Source organism: Cynocephalus volans, chromosome 5 (assembly GCF_027409185.1).
Source record: "Cynocephalus volans isolate mCynVol1 chromosome 5, mCynVol1.pri, whole genome shotgun sequence".
NCBI lineage: Eukaryota > Metazoa > Chordata > Mammalia > Dermoptera > Cynocephalidae > Cynocephalus > Cynocephalus volans.
The window spans coordinates 137,011,840-137,038,935 of record NC_084464.1 but is presented as its reverse complement, the minus strand read 5'-3'; the positions used below and the strand labels follow the sequence as shown (position 1 = coordinate 137,038,935).

The window sequence follows — 27,096 nt, the reverse complement described above, 5'->3', positions numbered from 1 at the left end:
TGCATTTTATAAAACCACTTCCAGGCAGAACTGCAAATGCAAAATTCAGAGGCAAATGAAGAGGGAAAACCCCTATTATTTCCTCATTTCCTCTTTTGAGTACTAAGTTACTGAAACCAAAATGTGTTTATTGGGCATTACTTAGGTGTCATCTTTGGGGGGACTTTGTTTTCTATTTGCAGATATTGCTGTGGTGGAGATGAGTGATGCCTTCCGGCAGCCATCCTTGTTTTACCACCTGGGGGTGAGAGAGAGTTTCAGCATGGCCAACAACATCATCCTCTACTGTGATACTAACTCGGACTCTCTGCAGTCACTGAAGGTACCTCCCTTGTTTACTCAATGTTTAATTTAAGCACCAGCATGTTAGGGATAGCTCTCTGTTATTCCAAACATTTTAAGTAGCTTATGTTTGTGAAAGGATGTTTTCGTCAGTATGATGATGATGCACCAATTACTCGGTTAAGTTGTGAGGTTTATCTAAAATTCAATGTAGAAATTTGATAATATGCAGGTAGGAAAAAATTTTGTCCTGAGTTCCAGATAGGGTTGCAGCTGAGGAGACTGTGTTAATAGGAAGTCTCATTACACATCCCAGAGAAAGAAAAGGGGATTGCACGAAGTAGAAGGTCAACCTTGTGTAATATCACACTGGGGGCTTCGTTGTGCCCACCTGTCTCCTACTAAAAGTACGTTTCTTTTTTCTTTTTTTGTATTTTTCGTGACCGGTACTCAGCCAGTGAGTGCATCGGCCATTCCTATATAGGATCCGAACCCGCGGTAGGAGCGTCGCTGTGCTCCCAGTGCCACACTCTCCCGAGTGCGCCACGGGCTCGGCCCTAAAAGTACGTTTCTTACTTGAAAGTGCTCTGGGTAGAATTTCTCTCTGAGTAATCCCAGATAATGGCTATCATTTTAAAATGGAGTATGATCTCAATTAAGATGGGAAAGAGGGAATAAAACTTTCTGTATTTGTCTACAGAATTCAACCATTCCCAATGACATTCTTTTCATTAACAGGAACTTACTGATATGAAAACATCCAAAAAGGTTGTCTGAAATGCTTTTTGTGAGGCCAGGTGATTTTCACACTGTGTGGTTCTTTGAAAAGCATCTCACAGTTCAGCAAAACTCTTGCTGAGCCTGCTAGCATCCATTTCCTTTGTGAAACTTCCAGCTAGCTTTCATGCGGCTTTCTCTCAGCTCTATCTTCCAGTTCCCAAATCAAAGCCAACTTTGGACATGGAGCCCTAGAATCCAGAGCCATATTTCTAATGGCTTAGCAATTGTGATATGAAGATCTCTAACCCAAAATCCATGCAAAAAAAAATTTAGTAATGCTTTGCTTTCATCTAAATATCTAAAGCATGGGTGGCTTTCTCTGAAAACCCTGCAGAGTTTCACTGAGCAAACATATTTACTGCATGCTGGGCACTGTACTGGGAATTGATAGGCATACCCCTTTCCAGAATACTCTGAAATACTTCCAAGAGATTTGCCCCTATTCATCCTAAATTGATCTTTAATTAGGGATCCTTAAGAAACCCATACTTAATTTTCCTCCAGATTTGCCTCTTTAATTAATGCATTATAAAATGTTGTAACTGTGTTTTTAATTAAACAGTTTGGTTTGCTACGTTTGCAATGTATATTGGCAGTTGATGAAGGAATGAGATTATTTTATTTACTATTAGACCTTTTCATCTTTCTTTGTATTATGTTTATTTTAAGCAGGCAGTGTTGTGTTGGAGATTTTTCACTCTATGTAAGTTTTGCTTCTACTCTACTGGTATCTGGCAAGTAATTTTATGACCATTCTTTCCTAGGGAAATTTTTAAGTGAATTAAAATTACATTTGAAAGAAAGAGATAAAGCTAATATTCGAAATTTGTATGGGACAAATAAACTGGCTTAATTGTTTTCAGCCAGCTTTTGTATAGGAGTGTTATTGGTATTTGAATAATGTAGTTCTTTTAAAAGGCTAGTGATATATAAACTATACTCACTTATCTTGCACATAATAGCTGCTCATTATTGAGTACATACTGTATGCTAGGTACCAAGTGCTCTACCCACATATATTTTCACATTTAATTCTTAAAACAGCCCTATGATATATATATTCTATCACCATTTTACAGAATTGTAAGCTGTGGCTCAAACAAATCGCATCATTTGCCCAAGGTGATATAGCTAGGAAGATTTGGGACCAGATCTGCCTGACTCCAAAGCCTGTTCTAACCTCCAAGCTTTATTGTCAATTTCTTCTAGTTAGAAGTACGTATGTCAGACATTCCCACTAAGACTGTTCATTTAGAAAAACCCATCAACTCTGCCTTCTGAGTTCTCCCATGCAACATCCATCTTTTCTTTTCTCCCTTCCATTAACTTAAGGTTTTGCCATTTTCTTATTTAGACTGTTCCTAACTAGGGAGGCCATGGTGTCTAGTTGCAGAGGACAGAAATATCTGGGATAGGAAGTATTTTTTGCAGTGTAACAATTTTCTCTGAGTCCTGAAAGTTTCTCAGGTCCTCTGCTACTGAGAAAAATTGGGGTGTGTGTTTGTGTTTGTGTATGTGTGTGTGTGTGTGTGTGTGTGTGTGTGTGTGTAAATTTTATGTGTTTCTGTTGCAATTAGTCATAGGTGTAATTCTGTTATCCCTGCCATCTACCAACAGAAGGGAAAACTGCAATGAAATAAGACAGAACAAGAGATATTTATGAATAATGTATCATGTAAGGATTAGCCAATAAAATAAAAATGAAGCATCTCCCTGTTTTCACAGGGGCAAGGACAGAATTAGAATGCTATTCTTGTCATGTATCTAGCTTCACTTAGGTTGATTCTTTGGCCATCAAAGGAAGTACAGCTGCACCAGTTTTATTTTCATCTACTGCTCTTTGTCAAAGACAACAGTTTCTCTTTGGCAGCAGATTCTAAAGAGAAATCATAGAAAAAAATTTTTAAGCGTAAGCTCCTTGAAAAATAATTAATGGAGACTATAAAAGTGCTTAAAATCTATGAGTCGTCATTTGAAAGGATATTTAGAATCTAATCATGTCATGTACTTGCAATAAGATTTATATCCATTTTAAATCACAAGTACTACTTTATGGTACTGAGAATGAAATATTTAAATTTTCTTTTAGATGAAAGATCATCCTTGCACTTCTAGAGAGGGAATTTGATTCTTTTTTTCCCCTTAGCATTGTAACAGCACATTGTTCATAAATTCCTTTAAATAAGTATCATGAGATCTTCTCATGCGCCTATTAATGTTTATTGAGAGAGATGCTATGTTAAGGTTTACATTTGCTTGAAAATAAGAAATGCTAGTAACAGTTCTTTTCTGACTCACTCATGCATTATGAAATGATCAGGCTTCCACTTGGGATGTCTCAGTAAATGGGAGAAAGTCTGGACAACACCAGCTAATGATCTGTGGTGCAGATGCGTGAAACACATAGGACATCAGAAAGGGGTTTGGAGAAATGAACGGCTGTTGCGTAGAGTGAGGATGTTGTTCTAATGAACCATTGCTTCTATCACCAGAAATTCCTTTGTAACAACAGCTCTTAACTCCCGTTCTTGTGATGCTTTCCTCCACTCCCTTCTTTAGCTCCTTTTCTTTCTGGGCCATTCCCCACTCTAAACAATGCTGCTTATAAACAAAGCAAAACAAAATAATGAAATATCACTGCACACACTCAAATAGTCAACAATGAAGAGCTTTTGTAATACAGATGACAAGGCTATGAAGAGTGGGAGAGTGTATTGGTACTACCTTTTGAAAAGCAATTTGACAATATCTCATAATGCTGACAAATGAGCATATCACCAAGACTCAGCAATTCAGACCCTAGATGTGTACAGTAAAAAAAGTCTCTCACATGCATAAGGAGACATAATCAGGAATGTTTATGTTAACAATGCTTGTAATACCCCCTTCCTCTAACGGGAATGGTAAATATTTGTTAACAGGAGAATGAATAAATACCTTCTGGTGTAGTCATTTAGTGGAATATTATAAAGCACTTAAAATGAATCAGGTAGAGCTTTACATTTCAATATTTATATATTTAAAAAAACAGCACTGAGGAAGAAGACAAATCACATGTGTACATCTGTATAAAATGTAACCATATACAAGACAATGCTTTTACACATATTTGTGTTTTAAAAGGATAGAAGTGTGTATGAGGATTAGAAATGACATTCAGAAGAATTACCCTCTTTAGGGGATAGGAGTGGAGTAGAATTGGGCAGGGAACACAGGAGTCTTCAACTAGATCTGTAATGTTACATTTCTAAAGGTAGGTGGTAGATGCATGGATGTTTGATAATTTTTATAATTTTATATACTTGAAATATTTCCAGATTAACCCTTTATTATTTTCTGTTTCTATCAGGATAACTTACACACATTTTGGGCATTTGAATCCCCAGATATTTTTAGTTTCTTTTCTGTAATGTTCTGGCTGTGGTTAGAAAGACTTGGGTGCATTTGGATCTTTCTCTCTTTCTACACTCAAATAGGCTTTATTCCTATTTTATCCATTACAGAATAAATGTTTCTCTAGAGATTGACATGCAGGTCAGTTAGCGATGACTCAGCTTGTGTTGAAATGTAATGATTATGTTAGATTATTCCTTGTTCAGGAAATTTAGTTGTATTTTTCTCTTTAACCACTGCCTGAAAATTTACTTTACAGATGTGTTTTTCCTTAATAGACTATTCTTTACAGCAATCTTACATGCTTGCTCCTTCTCTATCTCACTGAAGATAGTACACACAAATGTGGTGCCTGAAACCCTTACTCTGCCTCAATGCATCTATCTCTTTCTAGATTAGGATTTGACAACATGAAATCTTATGTGAACAAACCAAAATTTGTAACACCATCAGTAAGTTAGCCCTTAAAAAAATAAGCAATTTTTAACACTATGGCAGTTCCTCAAAAACATAAAAAATAGAATTATCATATGATCTAGCAATTCCATTTCTGGATATGTACCCAAAAGTATTGAAAGTGGGATCTTGAAGACATGTTTGTATACCTATGTTCATAGCAACATTATTCACAATATTTAAAAGGCGGAAGCAACCGAAGTGTCCATTTATCACTGAATAGATAAACAAAATGTGGTATATACGTATAATGGGATATTATTCAGCCTGAATTTACTAGTCAGTTTTCTGTTGCTTATAACAGGATACCTGAAACTGGGTAATTTATAAAGAAGAGAAGTTTATTTGTTATAGTTTTAGAGGCTGAGAAGTCCAAGGTCAAGGGAGAGCATCTGGTGAGGGCCTTCTTCTTAGTGGGGACTTTCTGAACAGTCCTGAGGCAGCACAGGGCACCACATGGCAACAGGGCAAGAGCATGTGCTAACATGCTTCTTCCTCTCCTTATTAAGCTGCTAGTGCCACTCCCGTGATAACTCCTTCATGTATTAACCCATTAATCCATGAATGGATTAATCCATACATTAGGGCATACTCTTTATGGTCTAGTCACCTTTCAAATCTCCACTTTTCAAATGCTATATTGGGGATTAAACTCTAACATGAGCTTGGGGGACATTCAAATCACAGAACTGAAGGAGGAAGGAAGTTTGTCACATGGTACACAAATGGATGAACCTTGAGAACTGCCCTAGTTGCTCATTCAAGTTGTTCTATGGTATCTAGACCCATGATCTTTTATCTACAGGTACAGAGGGACCCACTCTCCTTTAGAGCTTCTGTGTTTCAAATTGGACACTAAGTTTATTTTTCTGGTACTCACTCATATCCACTTGAATCAAATGGTAATAGATTTGAAAAGAGCGGATATTGATGATTACACCCGTTTGTAGTAAATCGATGAAGACATTAAGGGGATTTTTGTTATAAACACCTCAGACTCAAATTGAATCCTTACCTGTATTTGGTGAATCTACTCAGATTCCAGAGTGTTCTTAAACTCATAAAAACATATTTCTCTTTTTTGTTCTTAAACCACTACTTCCTTTTCTTAAGGTTTGACTTCCCTTAAGGTAAATAAGTAAGATGAATTTAGTTTTAGCTTGGCTTGTGCTTGAAATTAAAATTTTTACTTTTCCTAAAGGTTTTTTGATTCTTTAAGTTTAACAATGAATTTTTACTGGATTGTTTCAACACTTTAAGTAGTAACGACTTGGTCAGTGGTACAAAGTACCCACTCAGTAAATGTTAAAAAAGAAAAAAAGTTGTTTGAAAATATGATCCTATAAAGTAGTCTAACAATTTGTGAACTGGAAACATTGGCCCTGCTCCTTTTAATTGTGCTGCTTCTGGAAGTTCCTGAAAATCTCTTGCCTACTTTATAAACAACTGTTGATTTAGAAAATGTGGTACTATGTACTCTCCCAGGTTCAACATTACCATCCCATACATTTATTTCATGGAAAGCTTTCTTTGTTTTGTTTTGTTCTTTCTGTTGAGAGAGGAGACAGTCTTCTTCCTTTGTTTTACTTTTTTCAGAAATGATCTCACTTTCATCTAAGCTGTGATTATTCCATCTCAAATTGGGGAAAGAAAGAGGTAATTTGGAGGGGGGAGCAGATAATACAGGAAGCACTGATTAATGAGGATATTCTCTGAAGATGTTGAATTGACAAATTAGATGAATGATTTATTTAGTAGGAGTTGACTTCTCAGTTGCAGAATCCCTGAGGTTATGGGAAGAGCTTAAAACTGGAGAATCCAGTTTTCTTTTATGTCAATTGGCAATATTACATCTTCTAAGGAAGTGTCTGTAGACTGGATAAAATATGACCTTGCTTTTTTCCCCTAATTTCTCCTTTAATCATTTTCCCTCCCCACCCACCATTTCTGGCCTCTTATTCCCATTTTGTCAAAAGGAGAGGGAAATCTATGCGACACAGGGAATGGAAAATGCCATCACATAATGGGTTGCCACAGCTATTGCCTTCATTTGTAGGGACTCTCATCCTAGGCCTATGAGTTGGAATACCTACGAGAGCAGGAAGGAATACTCTGCACACAGCAGAAGTGGGGCAAGAGTTGCTGAATTCTCTGCCTTTTTGTTCATTTTAAGTAAATGGTTCTTTCTTTGGAAGTTGGTCTTCATAGCACTCCAACCCATCATCCTTGTTGGGTCCTTTTAGAAGGTACCCTTGAAATTATTACTGTATGTGTAAAGTGTGATTTACTGTGTAGAAATTCATTATACCTGAATCTTTTTATCAATACAGTTTTTTAAAAAAGAAATATCTGCACTTGAATAATGTGGTCCAGTTAGGTGTTGCTGAAAAAGTGGGTGACAAAGAAGAGAAAGTTAATTATAATAATAATAACAGTGTAAAGTAAAGTTTGTGTGAAGAAGGTATGTTCAATGCCCTATGTGTAAAACGTCACTCGTCAGCATTCCAGCCCAGTTCAAAGAAATATATCTACTTACAGTAGAGTTCTCCCACCAAGATATATTTCTTTAAGCATGAGAGAAAATTAATAGAGAAAGAAAAGAAGAGAGTCTAGAATTTCTTTGAGGATTACTTGCCAGTTTTGGAATAATTTAAACTGATTTTTGATACAGATTGTTTTAATTGACAATTGCTCAGATTTAAGTGAAGGATGTGTTCTTGCCCCTGATAATAAATAACACAGGTGCAAAATGTGTCTAGATCTGGGTAATGTAGGAATTGAGTCGGAGTTGTTTGCTTTGATGTTAATACCTCATGCTGTATGTGGTTTTAAAGTACTTTAAGTGCTTTCATAAACTTTTTTTCATTTGATCTTTACATATAACCCAATGAGACAGACAAGTTCGACACTCACTATTGGATAGATCGGATAAAAAGAAGATATTATTATTTTTTTTTTTTACAGATGAGAAGTAAGCCAGACAGATACAGTGACTTGTTAGTGATACACACAGCTAATTAGTCTCAGAGCAGGGATAAGCCCCATATTCTTTCACGCATCATCTGGTACCTTTCTCTGTAAGTCTGTCCACAGATATTATACATCCTGGAAAAAGATGATTTTCTAAGTTTTCGATAGATTATAGAGGGTTTTTTTTCTTTAACTTGAGCTTTTATGTAAACATAACATGTAAGCACAAATGTACTTAGTTCCCTATCTTTAAATACTCTGTGTCTTGGTTCTGTGACACCTGTGTTGTGTTGTTCTTACTGAGACTGCTGAGCTTTATTTTAGCAGTGTGCGATAAGGGTAAAGGGGAGTCTCACTTTCCCAGTGAGGCCCAGGATGTTCACAATAGCCCATGAGATAGTTCCTTGCTTAGCTTTGAAGAACTGAAATTAGGTTGAAAGAGGATGGAACTGGGTAGTACAAGAATTATCTGTCTTTTTCCCAACTGTAACAGAAAACTTGCCAAGTTCCACTGGGATGGAAAAATGGATCAGAAGGGGAGACCCAGGACGCCACCAGCTGGAGCCATGTTTTTTCAGTGGACAAGAACTCTCAGCCAGATCCTTTCTCTTCTTTCGGGAAGCTGAGACCCTGGTTCCTAATCCCGCTTCTCTCCCCCAACGCCGAGTCCATTTGACTTGGTTGCTCCACACCTGTTATTCCCACTTCCTTCCCCTGACAGTAACTACCTAAATTTTTTGGCACAGGAGCTTTCCAGTGTTGGAGATACACCATTTATTTACTCCTAAAATGATCTCTTCAAACTTATATTATCACAAATAGCTACTAAAGTTCTTTGTCTTCCCTTGGAATGAGATCTAGACTAGATTGTCTCTTTTGTCTTGCTTCCCTATTTAGTTATCAAAGAGTACTGGAAAATTTTTTTTAAAAAAAAAAGGATGTTTCTGGTACAGCCAGGGGGTGCATGGGCCATAAGCCCCCTGGAGACTTCAGACAAGTGTGGAGTTGGAGCGGGTAATGCAGCCTCAGAAACATTTCACAGGTGCGGAGCTGGAGTTTACATTGTCTTTGTTTTTTATTTACGGACACTTTAGATGAGAAGTGTTCATGGTCTGGTGTGAAATGTAGCAGTTATGTCTTAAATTTATTCCCTTTTTTCCCCCTTCAATGAATTTACTACAAATTAAACATTCCCTGTTCTGCCACAGTGGTTATATACCCGAGGTCTTATTTGCTATTTATTTGGACTGATAATTGCGCAAATAGTACCTTTTTTTCTTTAAAGTTGATGCTTCATTTATGGTTACATCATAAACTGTGAGTAAACTCTGCTTCAAGAGAACAATTTCTACCCATTTGGCTTCGATTAAACATGAGCAATAGTTAACAAGGATTCAGTAGATTGCTGTAGGGATGATTTGAATATAGTTTCATAATTTGATATTATGAATGCATAATCTGAAATAAAAGCAGAGCAGACAAGTAAAAGGGTTACTACTCCAACGAGCAGTTCCTCATATGGCATATTGGCTCTAAGCCAGCAGTGGCTGTGGTGGTTTTCCGTAGAGCCTCCAGCTCATTAAGACCTCGCCACCGCCCCCTTCCCTGTCACTTCCATTTCTGTGCCTGGTGCACCAAAAGAGAGACAACAGTAGAGTAGCTCGTGTGCTGCTATACACAGGGAATGTCTCTCCTTCCAGTGGCACAAGGACAATACTGACTGTGATAGGCCTTTAGTCAAAAGCAAGTAATAGAATACAGAGTTGTAAGAGAGCAGCAATCACTCCATCCAACTCTCATTGTGTTACATCAGAGAGACATGAACTGACACATGGCTAGCTGGGAGCAGAGCCAGAACTTACAGGTACTTACCCTAACTCATAGTCCTGTATTTTATTCAGTCACCAATTTATTCATTTATGCATGCTCTTGTTGAGCACCTACTCTATGCCGTGGAATTCACTAGGCAATCAGTGGGGATACAAATATGAACGAAATACATGGTCTTTGCACCATGATGTAGGATGAGAGAATCATGAGGTAGGATGACAGAAATGTGCAGTATAGTATATGAAGTGTTGTTATTCACGTCTGTATGAGGGCTAAGGACGGCACAGGTAAGGACATAGTCCTCTCCTGTTGGGAGGATAGGAGTCACAGAATGTGGTCGAGGACAGCTTCATGGAGAGCGGGTTTCTTGTGCTCTGCACAGAGGATGTTCTGTGGTAGACAGTGAAGGGAAGGGCATTTCCTGGTTACTTAGAGGTAAGAGGCTATTCCTATCAAAAGAGAGTAGTATCTGTAAGAGATGTGGTTTACTGCTCTGGAGAGATGCTCCATAAATCAAGTTTGGAAAATTCTGCATGCTGTGGTTCTAGCTTTGTGGTTATCCAACATTTTTCTACTTATTTGTTCATGAGCAGATAAGTGTGTGTGTGTGTGTGTGTGTGTGTGTAAGATGCATTAACTATCTATGAAACTACCTGTGGGAAAAGCTACTTTCAACCTTCCTCTGGGATTTCACTCTTCTGTCTCTTGATTTCCATTCTTGTGGGCACCACCATTGTACAAGTTCTTATTATGATGTCCCTGGACTTTTGGGATAGCTACCTAAGTGATTTTTTCCCCCTAAAATACTAAATACCAACATCTAATTAGTATTTCTCAAACTTTAACAAGTTTTACCTTTTGTTTGTCTTTCATAGGTAATACGTTCATCTGCTACCAAAATTTAAAAGTACAGAGGGATATACAGTGAAAGTTATTCTCTCACCTTTATTCCCCAGCCAGCTCACTCCCTTGACAACCACTATCATTAGTTTTCTGTATATCCTGCTAAACAGACTTTAGTAAAGTACACATTAGAATGTCCTTTTTCTCCCTTTTATACATACATATGAGCACAGGATAGAAACTACTCTGCACTTTGCTTTTTTCACTTAGCAGTATATCTTGAGATCTTTCCATATCACTACAATAAGGACATGCACATTCTTTGTGTGGCTGCACTGGATTTCACTGCACGGAGCAACTGTAGTTTATTCAGCCAGTTTCAGGTGATGGACATTTCTATTGTTCCCAACCTTTGTTATTACAAACAGCCTCCGAATGTGTGCTTGTACTTCTTTATCCATATCACCCACCTTAAAAAACACATGGAGGGTGCTGGCTGGCTAGTTCAGTTGGTTAGAGCATGGTGATATAAAACCAGTGTCGATGATTCAGATCCCCATACCGGCCAGCTGCCAAAAAACAAACAAAAGAACAGGTTGACTGCTAAGTGCTCACAGAACAAGTACTTCGTTTTAGTGTTCCAAGCCTTCTTCAATAAGGTCCCAAGTAACTTTCTCATCTTATTATCGAATGTGTCAAAATGAACTTTCTGCTTTAGCCCAAGATTAAATTCAAGATCTTTTTCAAATACTTCTTTAATTCTCTGTTCTATACGTCCCCAGATGAATGGTCTTCTTTAGCTCCCAAAGATAACATCTACTGTTCATTGAATGGGCCTTAGCTTTTCCTAGATCTCGAGCCTTGCTCCCCACCTCCCGGCCCTGCCTTTGGAAGTCGTGTCTGTCCTCCACAGCTCAGCCTGAGCTCCACCGTCTCTGCCAGTCTTCGCAGATGTCCTCACTCTACGGTGACCACAGCCCTTGCTGTCTGTATCATTCTTTGTACTTTTATTGTGTGGGTGCATACATGCCTGCCCATCCAGGCTTACAGTGTTTCTTTTTAAATGTGCACCTGTCCTTTTTTTTTATCAGCAAGATTGTGAGGCATTGGAGGGTATCTTTATGTATTTCATATACACCTTTGTGGGTCTCAAAACCACCCAGCATAATTACTTCCTCCATCAATTTTTGTTTTCTTATCTGCTATTTTTAAATGTTCAAAAATCTTACGCACTGCTGTAAGCCAGAGCCCTTGCTAGTTCCTCTTTGCACCTCTGTTGATTGAGCGTCCTGCTCCTGGGCCAAGGGAAGATGGTGGGTCAGTTGGGCCTTGCATCTCTGCTTTCTTACCTCACCAGATCTGGCTCCCCTCCTTAACCAGATGGACTCACCCCTGAGGCTCCACAAATGCCTTGTTTCCTGTTTCCATGGCAACATGCATGGCATCTTTTCCAAAACGCTGTCTCATTTTCACTTTTCTAAATCATGATTCCCAACCTCAATGAAGCCTTTATTCTATAGGCTTTTCTAGATTTTCTCTCCAGTGGCTGTAGTGATTTTAGTGTCTAGGAATAATAGCAATGATAGCGAGCTTTTATCGAGAGCTTTCCATGCACCAGACACTGTAGAACTATGTTATTTGCATTGTCTCACTCATTCCCCACAACCTGGAAGATAAGGACACTGACCACACGGTGTATTATCTCATCCCACTTCTTATTGAAAAGTACATAAATTATATTTATGACTATTTATTGTCAGATATTCTCATTATCTGTGTGTGGATTTGCCAGAGGCCAATACACTTTATTTCCAGCTGCCCAAGATGTAGCATGCTGCTTGTTCCCCTACTGGGAGTGAGGTTGTGGTTGGGGAAAGCAAACTCATTTTAACATTTTCCCACAGCAGTCATGGCTGATCAGGTAATTATGTGCATACTTATTCTGCAGAAATGATTTTTAGGTTATTTAGTTTGGTGATTTGACATGTTTGTGCTGTTTTCCTTAAACCATAGACAATCCTTTCATGTTCTCCTGACTTCTCCAGCAGATTGTAAACTTCTCAGATGCAGTAACTTACTCTATTCTTCCTGAAATTTCTAATTGCTGATATAATTGTTAATGCAGATTTTCTCACACAGAATAGTTTAATAAAGATAATTGAATTCATTGATTTTTGTATTGACTTCTGCTGTACATTTTCTTGTTTTTCAGGAAATCATTTGCCAGAAGAATAATGTGAGTATTTTACTTAACCTTTCAGAATTTTAAAAATCTTTTTTTCATTAACTAATCTTGATACTTTTTAAATCTGCACAAATTATTAATTTCTATCACTGTTATCCCTCTTTAGAGTTTCTGACATATATGGTTATCTTATCTAAATATTCCATTGTAGTGAAATTATTTTTATAATAATGGGAGATGATACTATTACCTGGCTTTTTCTAAGTGTAATTATGTTTTAGAAAAAATTTTCGTAGTATATCATAGTATCCAATGTTGTAGAATTACAAGTGGCATGAAAGCAGCATATATACTGTACACACACAGATATACACACATGCATGTATGTGTATGTATGTATCTATCTTCTGTATTCTATTTAGAGAGATTAAGTTCCTAAATATTATAGTTTGCCTTTGAGACCATACTACAGAATATCTACCCTCCACACAGAATTAAACAAACATGAAAGAGTGAGAAAAATAAATTTTAAATTTAAAAAATGCTACACGAGGAAAAATTATAATACATGGTGGAAACAGCCTTGTTAAGCCAATGGTTGTATATTTGATTTTGGATAGTTGCCAATACTTAAAAACCATAAAGAATGTACTTCTGCAATTTAAAATGAAAATAATATACTCATACAACGTAAAGACTGCATGTGATTCAATTTAAGATGATAAAATTAACAGTACAATTGGTAGTTTTTCCTTAGATGAGAAATTTTAAAACTTAAAATTTCACTAGTACAGAGACTCATTACAACGTAAATACTGTTGCCATTGTAAACCTTTATCCTTCACATCTCAACAAGAAATGAGTAATTAATGCCCCATGCTTCAGTTCAGTGTAGCAAGTATTATTAAACAAATATCTATTGAACATGTACTTGTGCCAGGCTTTGGACTTGGTGCTGAAGGGGACTTGCTGTGGAGGTTGAGAGTGGAAACCACCGTATTCACAACTGTTCCATGGGACACCAAACGAGAAGGGGCAGAGTCTAGTTGGGGGAGGTCAGTAAACAAACAATCAAATTAACAAATTAGGAAATTAATGTAAGGTGATGTGCTATAGAGTGGGCAGCTTTAATGTCAAGGTACTTCAGAGGAGGTAGCATAGCCTGAGACCTGAATGGCAGGAAAGGGCCAATCATGCCCAGCCCAGTTTGTACATCTGGAGAAGCAGATTGATAAAACGACCGAATATTGCACCTTCTAAGCATGTTACCCGTTGACCTGAGAAAGCTGCTGTGTCCTTATACATAAAAATCTGAATATTTTTGAGCACATATTTCAATATGTTTGAATACTGAGAGCTTTTCTTTCCAGAAGCTTGATTCATTTTCTACATGCACTTTTGTTTTACCTTTATGTAGTTTTTGAAAATTGAAAAACAGAATTAGCACTATATATTTTTTAAATAGTGAAGATAACTAGTTAGAATAAGATGAGATTTGGCTGGTAGGATTTTATAGCCACAAACAAAAGCATGTGCCACAAAGATCAGTGGTGTTATTTTATGACCACGCCATAGTGTTTTGAAATGTAAGGAACTGTGGTCATTCTCTTGCAAGAAGCAGGTTTAAATATTTTAGTTATTAGTACCTTATTAATAAAAGGCAGTTGCTGTACTTGAGGTGTCTGTTTTGATCACACAGTGGCTGTTTTTCTTTACTTTATCAGCTATTTCAAATAATGGGTTTGGTGGCAACGGGAAACAAAATCACAATAACATTTCTAAGTTACATGTGAGCCAACTTGGGAAATAAATGTTCCCATATTGTTAGTTTTCATCATTTTGAAAAAGCACTGTTCTCAGCAGTTGATGTCTTTTTAAAACACACAATGTCACACTCCCACCCCGTGCACTTTCCCCACTGCATACTCGCCGGGCAGTCTCGTAGCTCAGGCCCAGTTGCATTCTTGTGCCTCCTGCGGCTTATCACCCTCTCCTTTTTTGTCTGACATTGACAATGGGAAATTGAGAAAAAAAATTATTGCCTCAGGAACATAGGGAAGAAACTCCAACAAGTGCAGTGAGAACATAGGGAAGAAATTCCAAAGTGTGCAGGGAGGCCAGGAACTTGGGAAAATCCTTAGCGTGCTGGGGTATTTTCAACAAGGAGTCCGAAGCCTTATCCATGGGGTTTGTTTCAGGAACTGCTTTTCTCTACTGTTTGCCTGGCTTTCATTTTTCTCTCTTTACTCAGACATCTGATAGGTATTTTCTCCCAGAATTAGTTTCACACAGATGCATTATTCCCCAGTACCCAGTATTTCAGTAATAATGTATTTTTATGTCTTAGACACAAGTACACATGGTATGAAGGCTTCTGAGGATACAAAAGTTTATCATGCAGCAGCAGAATAATATTTTAAAACTCTGACATCACTTTTCTGGTTTATTGGATTTTCATCTAGTTATTCTTGTTTTTCAACTTAGAAGATTCAGAGCATTTTCTTTTGTAATTTTGAGTTATGACTCTTATCTAAAACAAGAGAAGTTGAATTTGTTGTTCTTTTATAACTCACTCATAGGTTAAGCTCTAGAAGCTTTGGAAAGCAACCTATTTGATATCCTTGCCTTTCTTTCCTGCATAGGCAGTGGTTTGGGTAACAGGATTCAGTTGAATGGACATGCTGCGGGATCTTGGTAACGTTTTAGAAGCAGGAGGTGTTTGTTTATCAAACTCTTCCTGATTAGTCTACCAATTATTGTTCCATGAAGGAGAATTTGAGAAAGGAATAATTTAATGTCCTTGATTTAAAAATCTCAACCTGTTGAAGTTCTTCTCATACTTTAACTGGAAGTCAGACTTGGTTTCTGCTTCGTTACCTGACAGGCAAGTGCCTTCTAGCATAACGTGTTTGTGAATAGCTAAGCCTGGCTCTAAGGGCATTTGGCACTTCTCATCTGTTTGCTGTGAGCAGTCACTTGGCTTATGTGGGCTGCCCCTGAAAGGTGACAGAAGATTGGAGAGCAGGTGTGTCAGTCTGCAAAGGCCATCTAGGAGGGTGGGTAACTCCCTGGCAGTAATGACATGCCCTCTAGAGAGAGTGCCTGGGCTGGAGTCCCAAACACATCACTGACCAACTGTGTGGCCTCTCTAAGCCTTACCTGTCTCCTCACCTATGAAATGGTGACAATTGCACCTTCTTGAGTGGCTTGTGCTGAACTTATTACCATTCATACCTTGGCACGTGCAAGTAGTGGATAAATGTTTGCTCTGATTAGTTCAGTTCGAAGGGTAAGAGCAGTGCTATGTTGGTCTCCATATAATGATATGGCCAGGAACCGACAACCTGGACGCCTCGTGCTCCCTGGAACAGTGACAAATAATGCTTTCCACGACTGTCATTCTAGTTCTCAGCCCTCTGCGTGTTTCTTTGTCTGTGGTTTTTCTCTTAGAGGTCTCTCCCATTTCGTTCAATTCAACCATCTCAAATTATTCCCAGGTCTGTATTTTGGCTCGAAACTCTTTTATGAGCTAATCACATATTTTCAACCCTCTCTTGGGCATTTTCACATTAGGTGTCCTGCTCCCCTTAAATACCGACCTCTCTAAAAGTGAACATTTCAGCCTTTCCCACCCCAAAATCAAATCTCAACCTTTTGAAGTTCTTCTCACATTTTAACTGGAAGTCAGATTCTGTTTGTGATTTGTTACCTGATTTATAAATGTCTTAAAGTGTAATATGTTCATAAATAACAGTCTGGTTCATGCTTTCTGAATTCTTGCTTTCTGTTAATGATTCCAGTCTTTACAGGTAGCCCCATTTAAGACTTTGACTCCTTCCTCCCCTTTCTCAATATGTGTAACCAGTTACCAGGTCCAGTTGATCCTTTCTTTTTAACATGGGCCACATGCATCCGTTCTCCATCACCACTGCAGCTGATCTAGTCATGCTTGGTAGCTTCCTGCCTAATTTCCTCAAACCTTGTTTCACTCTCTTTCAGTCCATCCTGATATCTGCCCACATTGCCCAAGTGCACAGCTTTGATTGTGTTTTCTTTTCTGCTCTAGATCCTTCTATGATCCCCATTGTCCAGAATACATAGTTTAACATTGTTAGCTTTGCATTCAGTTCCCTGAGCTCTGGTCAGATTCGCTTATTCAAGGGTGTCCAGTCTAATTGCCCCTTCCTTCTTCCCAGCTCCGCTCTTGTTGGCACTAACATACAATCTTGGCAGCATCTGGGAACTGACAGAACGTCTGTGAGCCTCGGTCGTAGTGAGTGAGGGGAGAGTGCATGGGCTGAGGTTAGAGAGAGGCAGGGTCTGGATAGTCAAGCCCTTGGAGACAACTTTGCAGCGTTTTGTCTTCATCCCAGGAGCAGGTGACGGGGCTTGAAGCGCTGTGGGCAGTGATCTGATGGAGGGTGTTGAAGCACCACTCTGACGGCTGGTAGACGACAGATTAGAGAGCAAGAGTGGAAGCAGGGAGGCCAGTTAAGACCAACGACAGTGGCTCAGGCAAGTTTTGTTGGTGTGTGGACTAAGGTGCTGACAGAGAAGATGGAAGGAAATGAACAAATAAGAGAGATTTTGGAGGCAGAACAGATCGGACTTTGATAGAATATGGGAGAAAGAAATGGATGGCTCCTGGGTCTCTAGTTTTAGTACCCGGGAGACTAGTGGAGCCATGGGCTGGGACAGCAGCCTGGTGGGGGCAGCGTGGTGGGGCATCGAGCGCAGCACCGCCCCTCACGTGGGGGGCCCTTTAGATGTTTGCTCTCAGTGTTGTCACGTATGTGTGCTGTGTCTCTCTGACTACATTTTAAGTTAACTGAAGGCTCAAGGCCATGCTTTTAACTACTCTGTTTTTCCTAGCATAAATCATAGTGCCTCAGCCTTGAATGATGGTGAATAAATATTTAATTTAGTTGATCAATAGGAACTGTTCCACTCTTTTTTTTTTTTTTGTATCATCTGTAAGTCCTAATTATCTGAAGTAAGCAATTAAAGAAATTGCAGGAAATTTCCATTTTCATAAGTCATAAATAAGAAATGAGGTTTTTCTATTTCCCTTTGCATTCAGAATTGTTATTTAAAATGAGTCCCTGAAGTAGACCTGGGGTTCTGTCTGTGTGGCAACTTGAGGCCAGCTCGCCACCTCCCTGTGCCTCCTCTCTCCACAGATGTGCACTGGGAACTACACCTTTGTTCCTTACATGATAACGCCACATAACAAGGTCTATTGCTGTGACAGCAGCTTCATGAAGGGATTGACAGAGCTCATGCAACCAAATTTTGAGCTGCTTCTTGGACCCATCTGCTTACCTCTGGTGGATCGTTTCATTCAACTTCTGAAGGTGGCACAAGCAAGTTCCAGGTGAAGTTTAATAATGCCATTTGGTGGGGACAAGGAAGTGTTATTCTAGTTCCTCTATTTGTGCATCTATCAGATGTTCCTTAGATGTCAGTATACAGCTAAGAACCAGAAAAACATGTATATGTCCTCTAAATAGGTAAAAAAATAAAATAAAATAAAATAAAATAAAGATTCCACAGAGTGCATTTCACTCACTCTATTCACAGAACAACTTAATATCAGAAAAAAAAAATTGCTAACTGCTTTATAGTATCAGTAGAGCTAAAAGTATATACAAAGCAAGTACAGAAACATTAACAGAATTAACGTCTAGAGACTTTTAGTTATAAGGGCAAAAACTGCAAAAATTGCAGAGAGCATCATTATAAATATAATGTAAAGAACAATCACTTATGTTAATAAACAATCATTTATGTTAATAAATGATGGCACTGAGAAAGTAAGGAGTATATTATGTTCAAATCATAGGCCCATCAAATTTACTTAGTATAATGATACATGATATATTGCGGGAAAATTCATTAACATGGAATACCTTTACCTTTTATTCTTTTTGAAATGAGGCAGAGTATTAAAAGAAATATATGGACTCCCAAATTTCTTAATTTCATTCTATGTGTCTTAATTTCATTCTATGTGTCTTAATGAATTGAAAGCTACTAATGCTGCAAATCTCATTCATTTTCTTATAAAATTACTGTTTTTCATTGAAATTTTTCTGATGTTAATTCTTCGAAATGTGTATTTTTTTCACCAGCCAGTATTTCCGGGAGTCTATACTCAACGATATCAGGAAAGCTCGTAATTTATACACTGGTAAAGAATTGGCAGCTGAATTGGCAAGAATTCGGCAGCGAGTAGATAATATTGAAGTCTTGACAGCAGATATTGTCATAAATCTGTTACTTTCCTACAGAGATATCCAGGTGAGAAGATGATTAAAGGGAAGTCTTTGTCATATAGCATGTTAGAGGAATAAGGGAATGTTAACATCTAATTTCATTTAGAAAATAAGTCATTCATGTTACTACATGTAATTTTTTATTGGCTCCCGTAAGCTTTCCATCCTATGAGTTTATGATGCATGAAAAAGCCTCATATGAGTTAACCATCAATGATTGTGAAAGACATATGGTAAAGATCTGATGTTTCCCTCCAAAAGAACAAAAAAATCTGCTCGTATAGCTAACCCATGGATAGTCTGTTTTACTCTGTTAGCCTCAGGCACACCTGTCAGTCAGTACATGAAAGCTTTGTTTTGGCAGATGGCAGAAATTTCTAGAGCTCTCTGGACATATCTTTTACTTCTTGAAATTGTATTTTTTTGAAATTGATAGTGCTGCATCTAACTAGCCAGAAGGAAGAAATATGTAATTGATTAATTGTAAAAATTACTTTTAAAAAATATGTAGTGCAAGACACACTAATCTGCTGTATCATTTTTATTGATATGTCTTAAAATTTTTTAAACATAGTAAGTAGAATAAAGTCCTCTCTGAGGTGGGGATTGCTATTGTTTTTATAGTGAAATCGAAGTGACTTCTGGTTTCTTATTCTCACTCCCAGACCTTCAGATCCATATAAAGCTTCATATGGATAGAGACTCACATCTGTGGAGGGTTGTGGCCCTTAGAGTCCCATGGCTAGAGTAGCTTCCTCACGTGAAATGAAACCTTTTGCTACTTACAATAGAAGTTCAATCAATTGCTCCATGTCCTTGAAATTTTTTATTTCCCTAAAAGTGATTGTTAGAACACGGCATACCAGAAATCTAGCTCTACGGAGAGATAAACCACCCACATTTAGACAGTAGAGCATTATCATTCTAGGTGTTTTTGGATGTTGGTTTTTTGTCAAACATGGTAACTCTATATTTCCAATGATTTTATCTGTATAATCCAAACCTCTTGTAAGAAAGACAACAGTTTCTTCTAGGTTCTTCAAAGTCTTCCATAAATTCTAACCTCTTTTTATTGTCCTTCTCAGATTCAGATACTGGTTGTCGAAAGACATTTCACTGTCCGAACTTTCTGCTAATGGTTTAATTCTATGTTATTCTCCTCTTGTTTGAAAGGACTATGATTCTATCGTGAAGCTGGTGGAGACTTTAGAAAAGCTGCCAACCTTTGACTTGGCCTCCCGTCACCATGTGAAGTTTCATTATGCATTTGCACTGAGCAGGTGAGATGAAAAGTTCCCTTCTGCAATGCAATACATATCATTATTTAACCTGCAGATTCTTTACAGCGTATGTATTTACTGTCGTATTGCCCCAAATCACTATGAGAATGTAATATTAACATGTCTACCTCAACTACATAAAATATAGGAAGCATGCATTCTCTTTTCTTTCTGATTTTTTTGGTCAGTAAAAAAGTCCCACACTATTAGTACCTGACATTTACATTCCTACAATTCCTTTATTTCTCTGTCAAAGTTTGTATTTGCTATTTATATTTTTTAAGTTATATGAATATGATGTTATCTTTAAGCAAATACATTCAACACCAAATGGTTATTCACACAAAAGTTAACTAAAGTAAAATAAGGTAGTATGTCTAAATGAAAATATTCCTAATCAGAGAATATTTTTACTGGGATTGCTCTGAACACACCTAATCATTATCAGAACTCTGTTGGTCACATTTTAGATTATGTGCCCATGAATCTGCTAGGCTTAGGACTGACACTGTCACTTCCAGTCTTGCCTCTGTGCTTTCTGTCACTGTAGTGCCACTTCCTGACCACAGTCACGATGTAGGGGACCAGGGCACCGAACTGTCCAAAGCTTAACTAGTCGTACTGCTGTTTTCGTCTGTGGTAACAGAGTTGCCTAGATATGTAATTACCACAGCTGAAGAGAATGATGAAAAGCCAAAAGAGCGGGGACATCACCTTTACTGAGCACTTGCCATGCATGTGTCATGGAAGCCTTCATTGTCCTTATTTCACAGCTGAGGCAACTGAAGCTCGGAAAGATTGAGTAACCGCTCCTCCAGGCTCATCGTTAGCACGCCGTAAAACCGGGGCCCCAACCCAGATCCACTGATGCTGGGGTCTGTGCTCTGTCACTAAGCTCTCCTGCCTCTATCTCAAAGAAAAAAGTCAGCATGCGATCCACCCAGAGATCGTTTCTTTCCTTTTTTATCCACCCAAACTGTGGAACTTGCTAAGTTTATCAATAGATGTCTAATGAAAGTACCTTTTGCCTTCCAATGTATTAAACATCTTTTTCTCTAGATTTGACAGACTTAGATGAGACCTCCAGAGATTACCTGTTCCAACTGGTTTTCAAATAAATCCTTTTTGAAAGGTAGAATGGAATATGTTACATTTTGAAATGAAAAGTGAAAGTCTATAAGAGCATCTTATAATTTTCCTTGATATTTCATCTCTTTCCTAAAATAGCATAATGAAAATGATAGTACTGCTTCATACTTGTATGAAGCAGTATTCTAAACTCAAGGTATTTAGTATAAAGGCTAAAAAGGAGCTGTCTGTTACATGGACAGAAGATTTGAAGTAGTAGTTGAGAATATAAATGATTACTTTTTTAATAATGGCTTTATTGAAATATAATTCATACACCATACGATTTATCCATTTAAAGTGTACAACTCAATGATTTTAAATGTATTAACAGAGTTGTGTGACTATCAACACAATAAATTTTAGAACATTTTCATTACCCCATAAAGAACTCCCCTACCCATTAGCAGTCACCCCCAAATCCTCCCAGCCCTAGGCAAGCACTAATTTACTTTTTGTCTGTATAGATTTGCCTATTCTGGATGTTTCATATAAATGGAATCACATAGTATGTGGTCTTTTGTGCTTCTTTCATTTAGCATAATGTTTTCAAAGTCCAAGAAATGATGACTCTTAGAGAATTTTTGTCTGGTTTTGAGAACTCTCTACACATACTTGATATTTAAAATGAGCTACATAAGGCAGTTTCCTTAGATAATAATTAGTCACATGTAGAAATTAGGCAATTCTTGGATTAGATTTGGTTTTTGGTATTGCCTATGAATTAGTTTGCTCAGGGTTTTGGAGCAAAAGCCTATTGAAACCTAAGGTCAGGGTTTTCTTCCTCTTTGGAATAACTGACCTGCTTTATTCGAGGCCACTACTACTCTCACTTCACCAACTTGAACCTGCATATAGACTGCAGGAAAACTGGAAGGACTGTGGATGGGTAAGTACAAATCCATCACCATTATCAGAAAAACAACCCCAAAGAGATCCTTGTTAGACGCAGTAGACATGCAATAGGATTAAAAAAAAAAAAAAAAAAGGATTAGGTTTAGGACAGAGGTTTAAAGATGACTCTTAATATCTAATTGTTTTTATCCTTCCAAACTTCACTAATGTGAGTCAATATGTTATATAGAGTTTTTAAAAGCAAATTGGCCTACAAATTGGCTTCTGTAATCTATATTGAAACAATAATGTTTTCTATCTTAGGAGAAATCTCCCTGGAGACAGAGCAAAAGCTCTTGATATTATGATCCCCATGGTACAAAGTGAAGGGCAAGTTGCTTCAGATCTATATTGCCTAGTAGGTCGAATCTACAAAGATATGTTTTTGGACTCTAATTTTACAGACACTGAAAGTAGAGATCATGGAGCTTCTTGGTAAGTATATAGGATATAAGTAAGCTACTCACTTGATTAATCCATGACATAAAAAATTGTTTAGAAATGAAAGTGTTAAAATATTATTACCCATTAGTTTGGGTATTATAAACTAAATCTTAGATTTTGTAACTGTAGTAAAAAATTTGGCGAAATTAATTTAACATAGCATAGTAAATTGGGATAAGTTGTATGAAAGGTAATTTAAGAAAATATAATTTTGGGCCGAGCCCGTGGCGCACTCGGGAGAGTGTGGCGCTGGGAGCGCAGCAATGCTCCTGCCGCGGGTTCGGATCCTATATAGGAATGGCCTGTGCACTCACTGGCTGAGTGCCGGTCACGGAAAGGACAAAAAAATAAATAAATAAATAAATATATATATATATATATATATATATAATTTTAAAAAGATACTTGAGATATATAATATAAATAACAAAATATAAATTTGTGGAAAAAATTATAAAAATTTATAGAAAGACATTAAAGAAGACCTGACTTAATGGAAAAATATACCAAGTTTGTAGATGAGAAGGTTTGATATTTTAAAGATGTTTATTGTCCCCAGCAAGGCTATTCATGTGATTTGGCAAACTGAATCCAAAATTTATTTGAAAGAATAAAGGTCCAAGGAGTGACAAAGCAATTTTGAAGAACAAAGTGGAGGAATTTGCTGTACCAAATAACAAGGCTTACAGAAAAGCTGAAGTAATTAAGATACTGTAGTTGGCATAGACAAATAAAACATCATAATAGAAGAGAGAGCCTGGAAAAGACTGAGATATACTCATAGATGAGAACAGATTTATGACAGAGTAGGCTTCATGAGCCAGAGAGGAAAGAATGGACTCTGTGGCAATGGTACTGGGAAAATTTGTCTGCTTGGAAAAATCAAATAAAATTGGATCCCTATTTTAAACCATGCACAAAAAATGAAATCCAAGTGAATTAAAGACCAAAATATGAAAAAAAAACTTTAGAAAAAATACTTTTAGAATAAAATATGTAAGTGATATTTTTGACTTTGGGATAGGAAAAGATGACTTAAACAAGGCTTAAAAATACCATATACCATAAAAGAAAAGATTGGGAAAATGGACTGCATTAAAATTTGCTTCTGCTTGTCAAGGTTCTGGCTTTTGGAAATGGTAGAATAGGTTCTATTGCACTGATCTTCCTGCCAATAGCAATTATAAATGTTGGAAAAACACTTTTTAAAATCAGAAAGCACTGAAGAGTGACTAATAGTAGTCAGAAACTGGAGAGTTTTTGATCCTTGGACAAAGGGCAGCACATTGGATAAAATCTACATGTACATAGCTTCTCCCTTGGGGCACTCCCTGGTCTGCTGAGCAGAAGGCAGATAGAACTCAAGCAGAAAATCAGTCTCTTTGGCCCGAGGAGTCAGTTGGAGTCTGTCAGAGTGCCTGGAAATTGAGTGGCATAAGAAATGAAGAAGCCACAGAGGAAGGAACCCCCCAATCTGTGTATTAACTCCCCTTCAATTACTGGCTAACCTCTGAAGCGTGCATGTGCAGTGTAAAACTCAAAGAAGCCTGGGGGTAAAGAATAAAAGCAGGAAAAAGCTGAACAGAGATTTCAGCAGCTGCTCACTGCAGGGGTAACAAAGCTTGGAGTTTGAACTTCACCAAGTTAGAGGGACTTGATAGATAGTTTGAACTTTCCACTGGTATTCCAAAAGGGCCAAGTCTTGGTAATAAAAACTAAATCCTAGGACTAAGGGAGTGCACAAAAAATTAAGAGCAAATCCAAAAGAGTCACCCTAATAAAAACTTAAACCAAGACTCCACATGATCAAGGTGAACTACCAGTCATTTATTTGTCCATTATAATAAAACTCAATACTCTCAAGAGGAAGAAAACAGAATCCAAACTCTCTATAACACATTATGCAAAATTTCTAGTATACCATAAAAAACTACTAAAGATGTGAAGAAATAGGAATGTATGATCCATAATTAAGAAAAAAATTAGTTATATAGAAATAGACCCATAGACAGCATATATCTTAGAATTATCAAAGACACAAAAATAACAATGATAAATATATTAAAGGATCTACTTGAAAAGATTAATATAGTGGGTGGAAACATATGGAATTATAGGAGATATAAGGAAACTGAAAAAGAACCAAATGGAAATTTTAGAGCTGAAAAATACAATATGTGAGGTTAAAATGTCATCAGATGGGACTAACAGCAGATAGGACATAATACAAGAAAAGATTAATAAACTTGAAAGCAGCCTATTAGAAATCATTCAAATTGAAGCAGAGGAGAGAAAAAGGTTGAGAAACTAATAGTCTCAGTGACCTGTGGAATAGCATTGAGTGGTCTATTATGACTTTAATTGGAGTCCAGAAGGAGAGGAGGGATCTGATATAGCAGGAAAAATATCTGAAGAATTAGTGGCCAAATATTGTTCAAATATGACTAAACAAACAAACAAACAAACAAACAAGAAGCAGCCCATAGAGCTAGGAAGCTCAGCAGAATCCAAACAGTATAAGTATGAAGAAAATCATCCCTTGGTACATCAAAGTAAAATTGCCAAAAAACAGAAATGCAAGAAAATGTCATCAGTGCAATCTAAGAAAATAAATGCATCAGGAGAAAAAGTGAGTGCTGACTTCTTATCAGAAGGAAGCCAAAACACAAAGAAATAACATTGTTAAAGTGCTGAAAGAAAAAGATAGTCAACCAAGAATTCTATATCCAGTGATAATATTCTTCAAGAATGAGGGTGAAATAAAGACGATTCTAGGTAAATAACTGACATAATTTGTTGCCAGCAGATTTTTGCTATGAGAAATGTTGAAGGAAAATCTTTAGGATGATGGGAAGTGACACCAAATGGAAACTTGGATCGATAGAAAGGAATGTAGAGTACTGAGAATGATAAATATGTGAACAAAAGATACTACCAACCAAGTGAAAAAATAAATCACAGATGAGGAGCATGCATGTAACCAATATTGTATTTAGTATATATAAATAACTTCTAAAAGTTTTAAAGAAAAAAACATAAAAAATGGGCATAAGATATGAACAGGTCATTCACAAAAGAGGAATTACAAATGGCCAATAAACATATTTTTAAAACATATAAAAAAGTGCTTTACCTATAAGATAAAACAATATTATACCATTTTACACTATTCAGATTAACCAAAATTTATAAATCTGACAATACCAAGTGTTGACAAGAATGTTAGAGAAATGGGAGTTTGAGTCCCCTGCTGGTTGTGGTATAACCATTTACAGATTTTGGCATTATCGAGGAAGGCTGACAGCTGCCTACTCTAGATGCAGCAGATCTACTCAGAGTTACATGCCCTAAAGAAACTCTTGAAGCTTCTTACATAAAAAATTTCCATGTAAAATAAAATCTTTTTAAAAAATTGAGCAAAGTAAGTAACAGAAGGATACATAGAGCACAGTATCATTTATAGAGTGTCTAAAAACAGTCATAGAATTCTAGTATAAGTACAGATGTATGGATGGGCATCATAAACTCCAAATTCAGTATAATTTAGTTACCAGAGGAAAGGAAGGAATAGAATAAGATCTTGGAGTGATTCACATGCAGTTTCAAATATATTTAAAATATTTTATTTTTTAAGCTGAGTGGTGGGTATGTGGGGGTGTTGCTTGTATTATTGTTTTGTACTTCTTAGCATTCCTAAAACATTCCTAAAATATCTCCTGATAATAGTATATTAAAGGAGGCCAATTTAGTTCAAGAGTTTCTTTATGATAGTCATAAATTTTTTAAAGTTGTGAAACAAGTATTAACTTTTTAAAATCTAATATCATTTTAGCAGTTTAGGGAGACTGTCTTAGTCCATTTTGTGCTGCTACAACAGAATACCTGAGACTGGGTAACTCATTTCTCACAGTGGTAGAGCCTGGGAAACTCAAGATCGAGGGGCTAGCATCTGTCAAGGGCCTTCTTGCTGCATCATCCCATGGCAGAAGGTGGAAGAGCAAAGAAAGGGCAAGAGAGCAAGCAAGAGCAAAAGGGGGCTGAACTTGTCCTTTTATAGGGAGCCTACTCCCACGATAACAGCATTAATTCATTCATGACAGCAGAGCCCTCATGGCCTAATCACCTCTCATTAGGCTCCACCTCCCAAAACCGTTGCATAGGGGATCACGTTTCCGATACATGCTTTTAGGGGGACTCACTCAAACCACAGGAGGAACTAAATGTGTGTATACATAACCAGAGAGGAAAACAGGGACAGTGATTTCCTAGATCCATCATGGGAAGCTTTAGTTTGGACTGTACTGTAAATTGTTACTACAGTGCCAAGAGTTTTATG

General features: G+C 37.2%; 1 protein-coding gene across 1 annotated transcript in view; it reads left to right on the top strand.

Moving 5' to 3' along the window:
- The window catches only part of MAP3K5 (mitogen-activated protein kinase kinase kinase 5), a 202,100-nt gene that overhangs the window by 65,800 nt on the left and 109,204 nt on the right, over window positions 1–27,096 (top strand). The window contains exons 2-7 of the mRNA XM_063097188.1: window positions 183–322; window positions 12,767–12,790; window positions 17,920–18,113; window positions 18,871–19,039; window positions 20,188–20,294; window positions 22,581–22,751. Coding sequence (XP_062953258.1) covers window positions 183–322; window positions 12,767–12,790; window positions 17,920–18,113; window positions 18,871–19,039; window positions 20,188–20,294; window positions 22,581–22,751 — 805 coding nt within the window. The remainder of the gene's footprint in view (window positions 1–182; window positions 323–12,766; window positions 12,791–17,919; window positions 18,114–18,870; window positions 19,040–20,187; window positions 20,295–22,580; window positions 22,752–27,096) is intronic.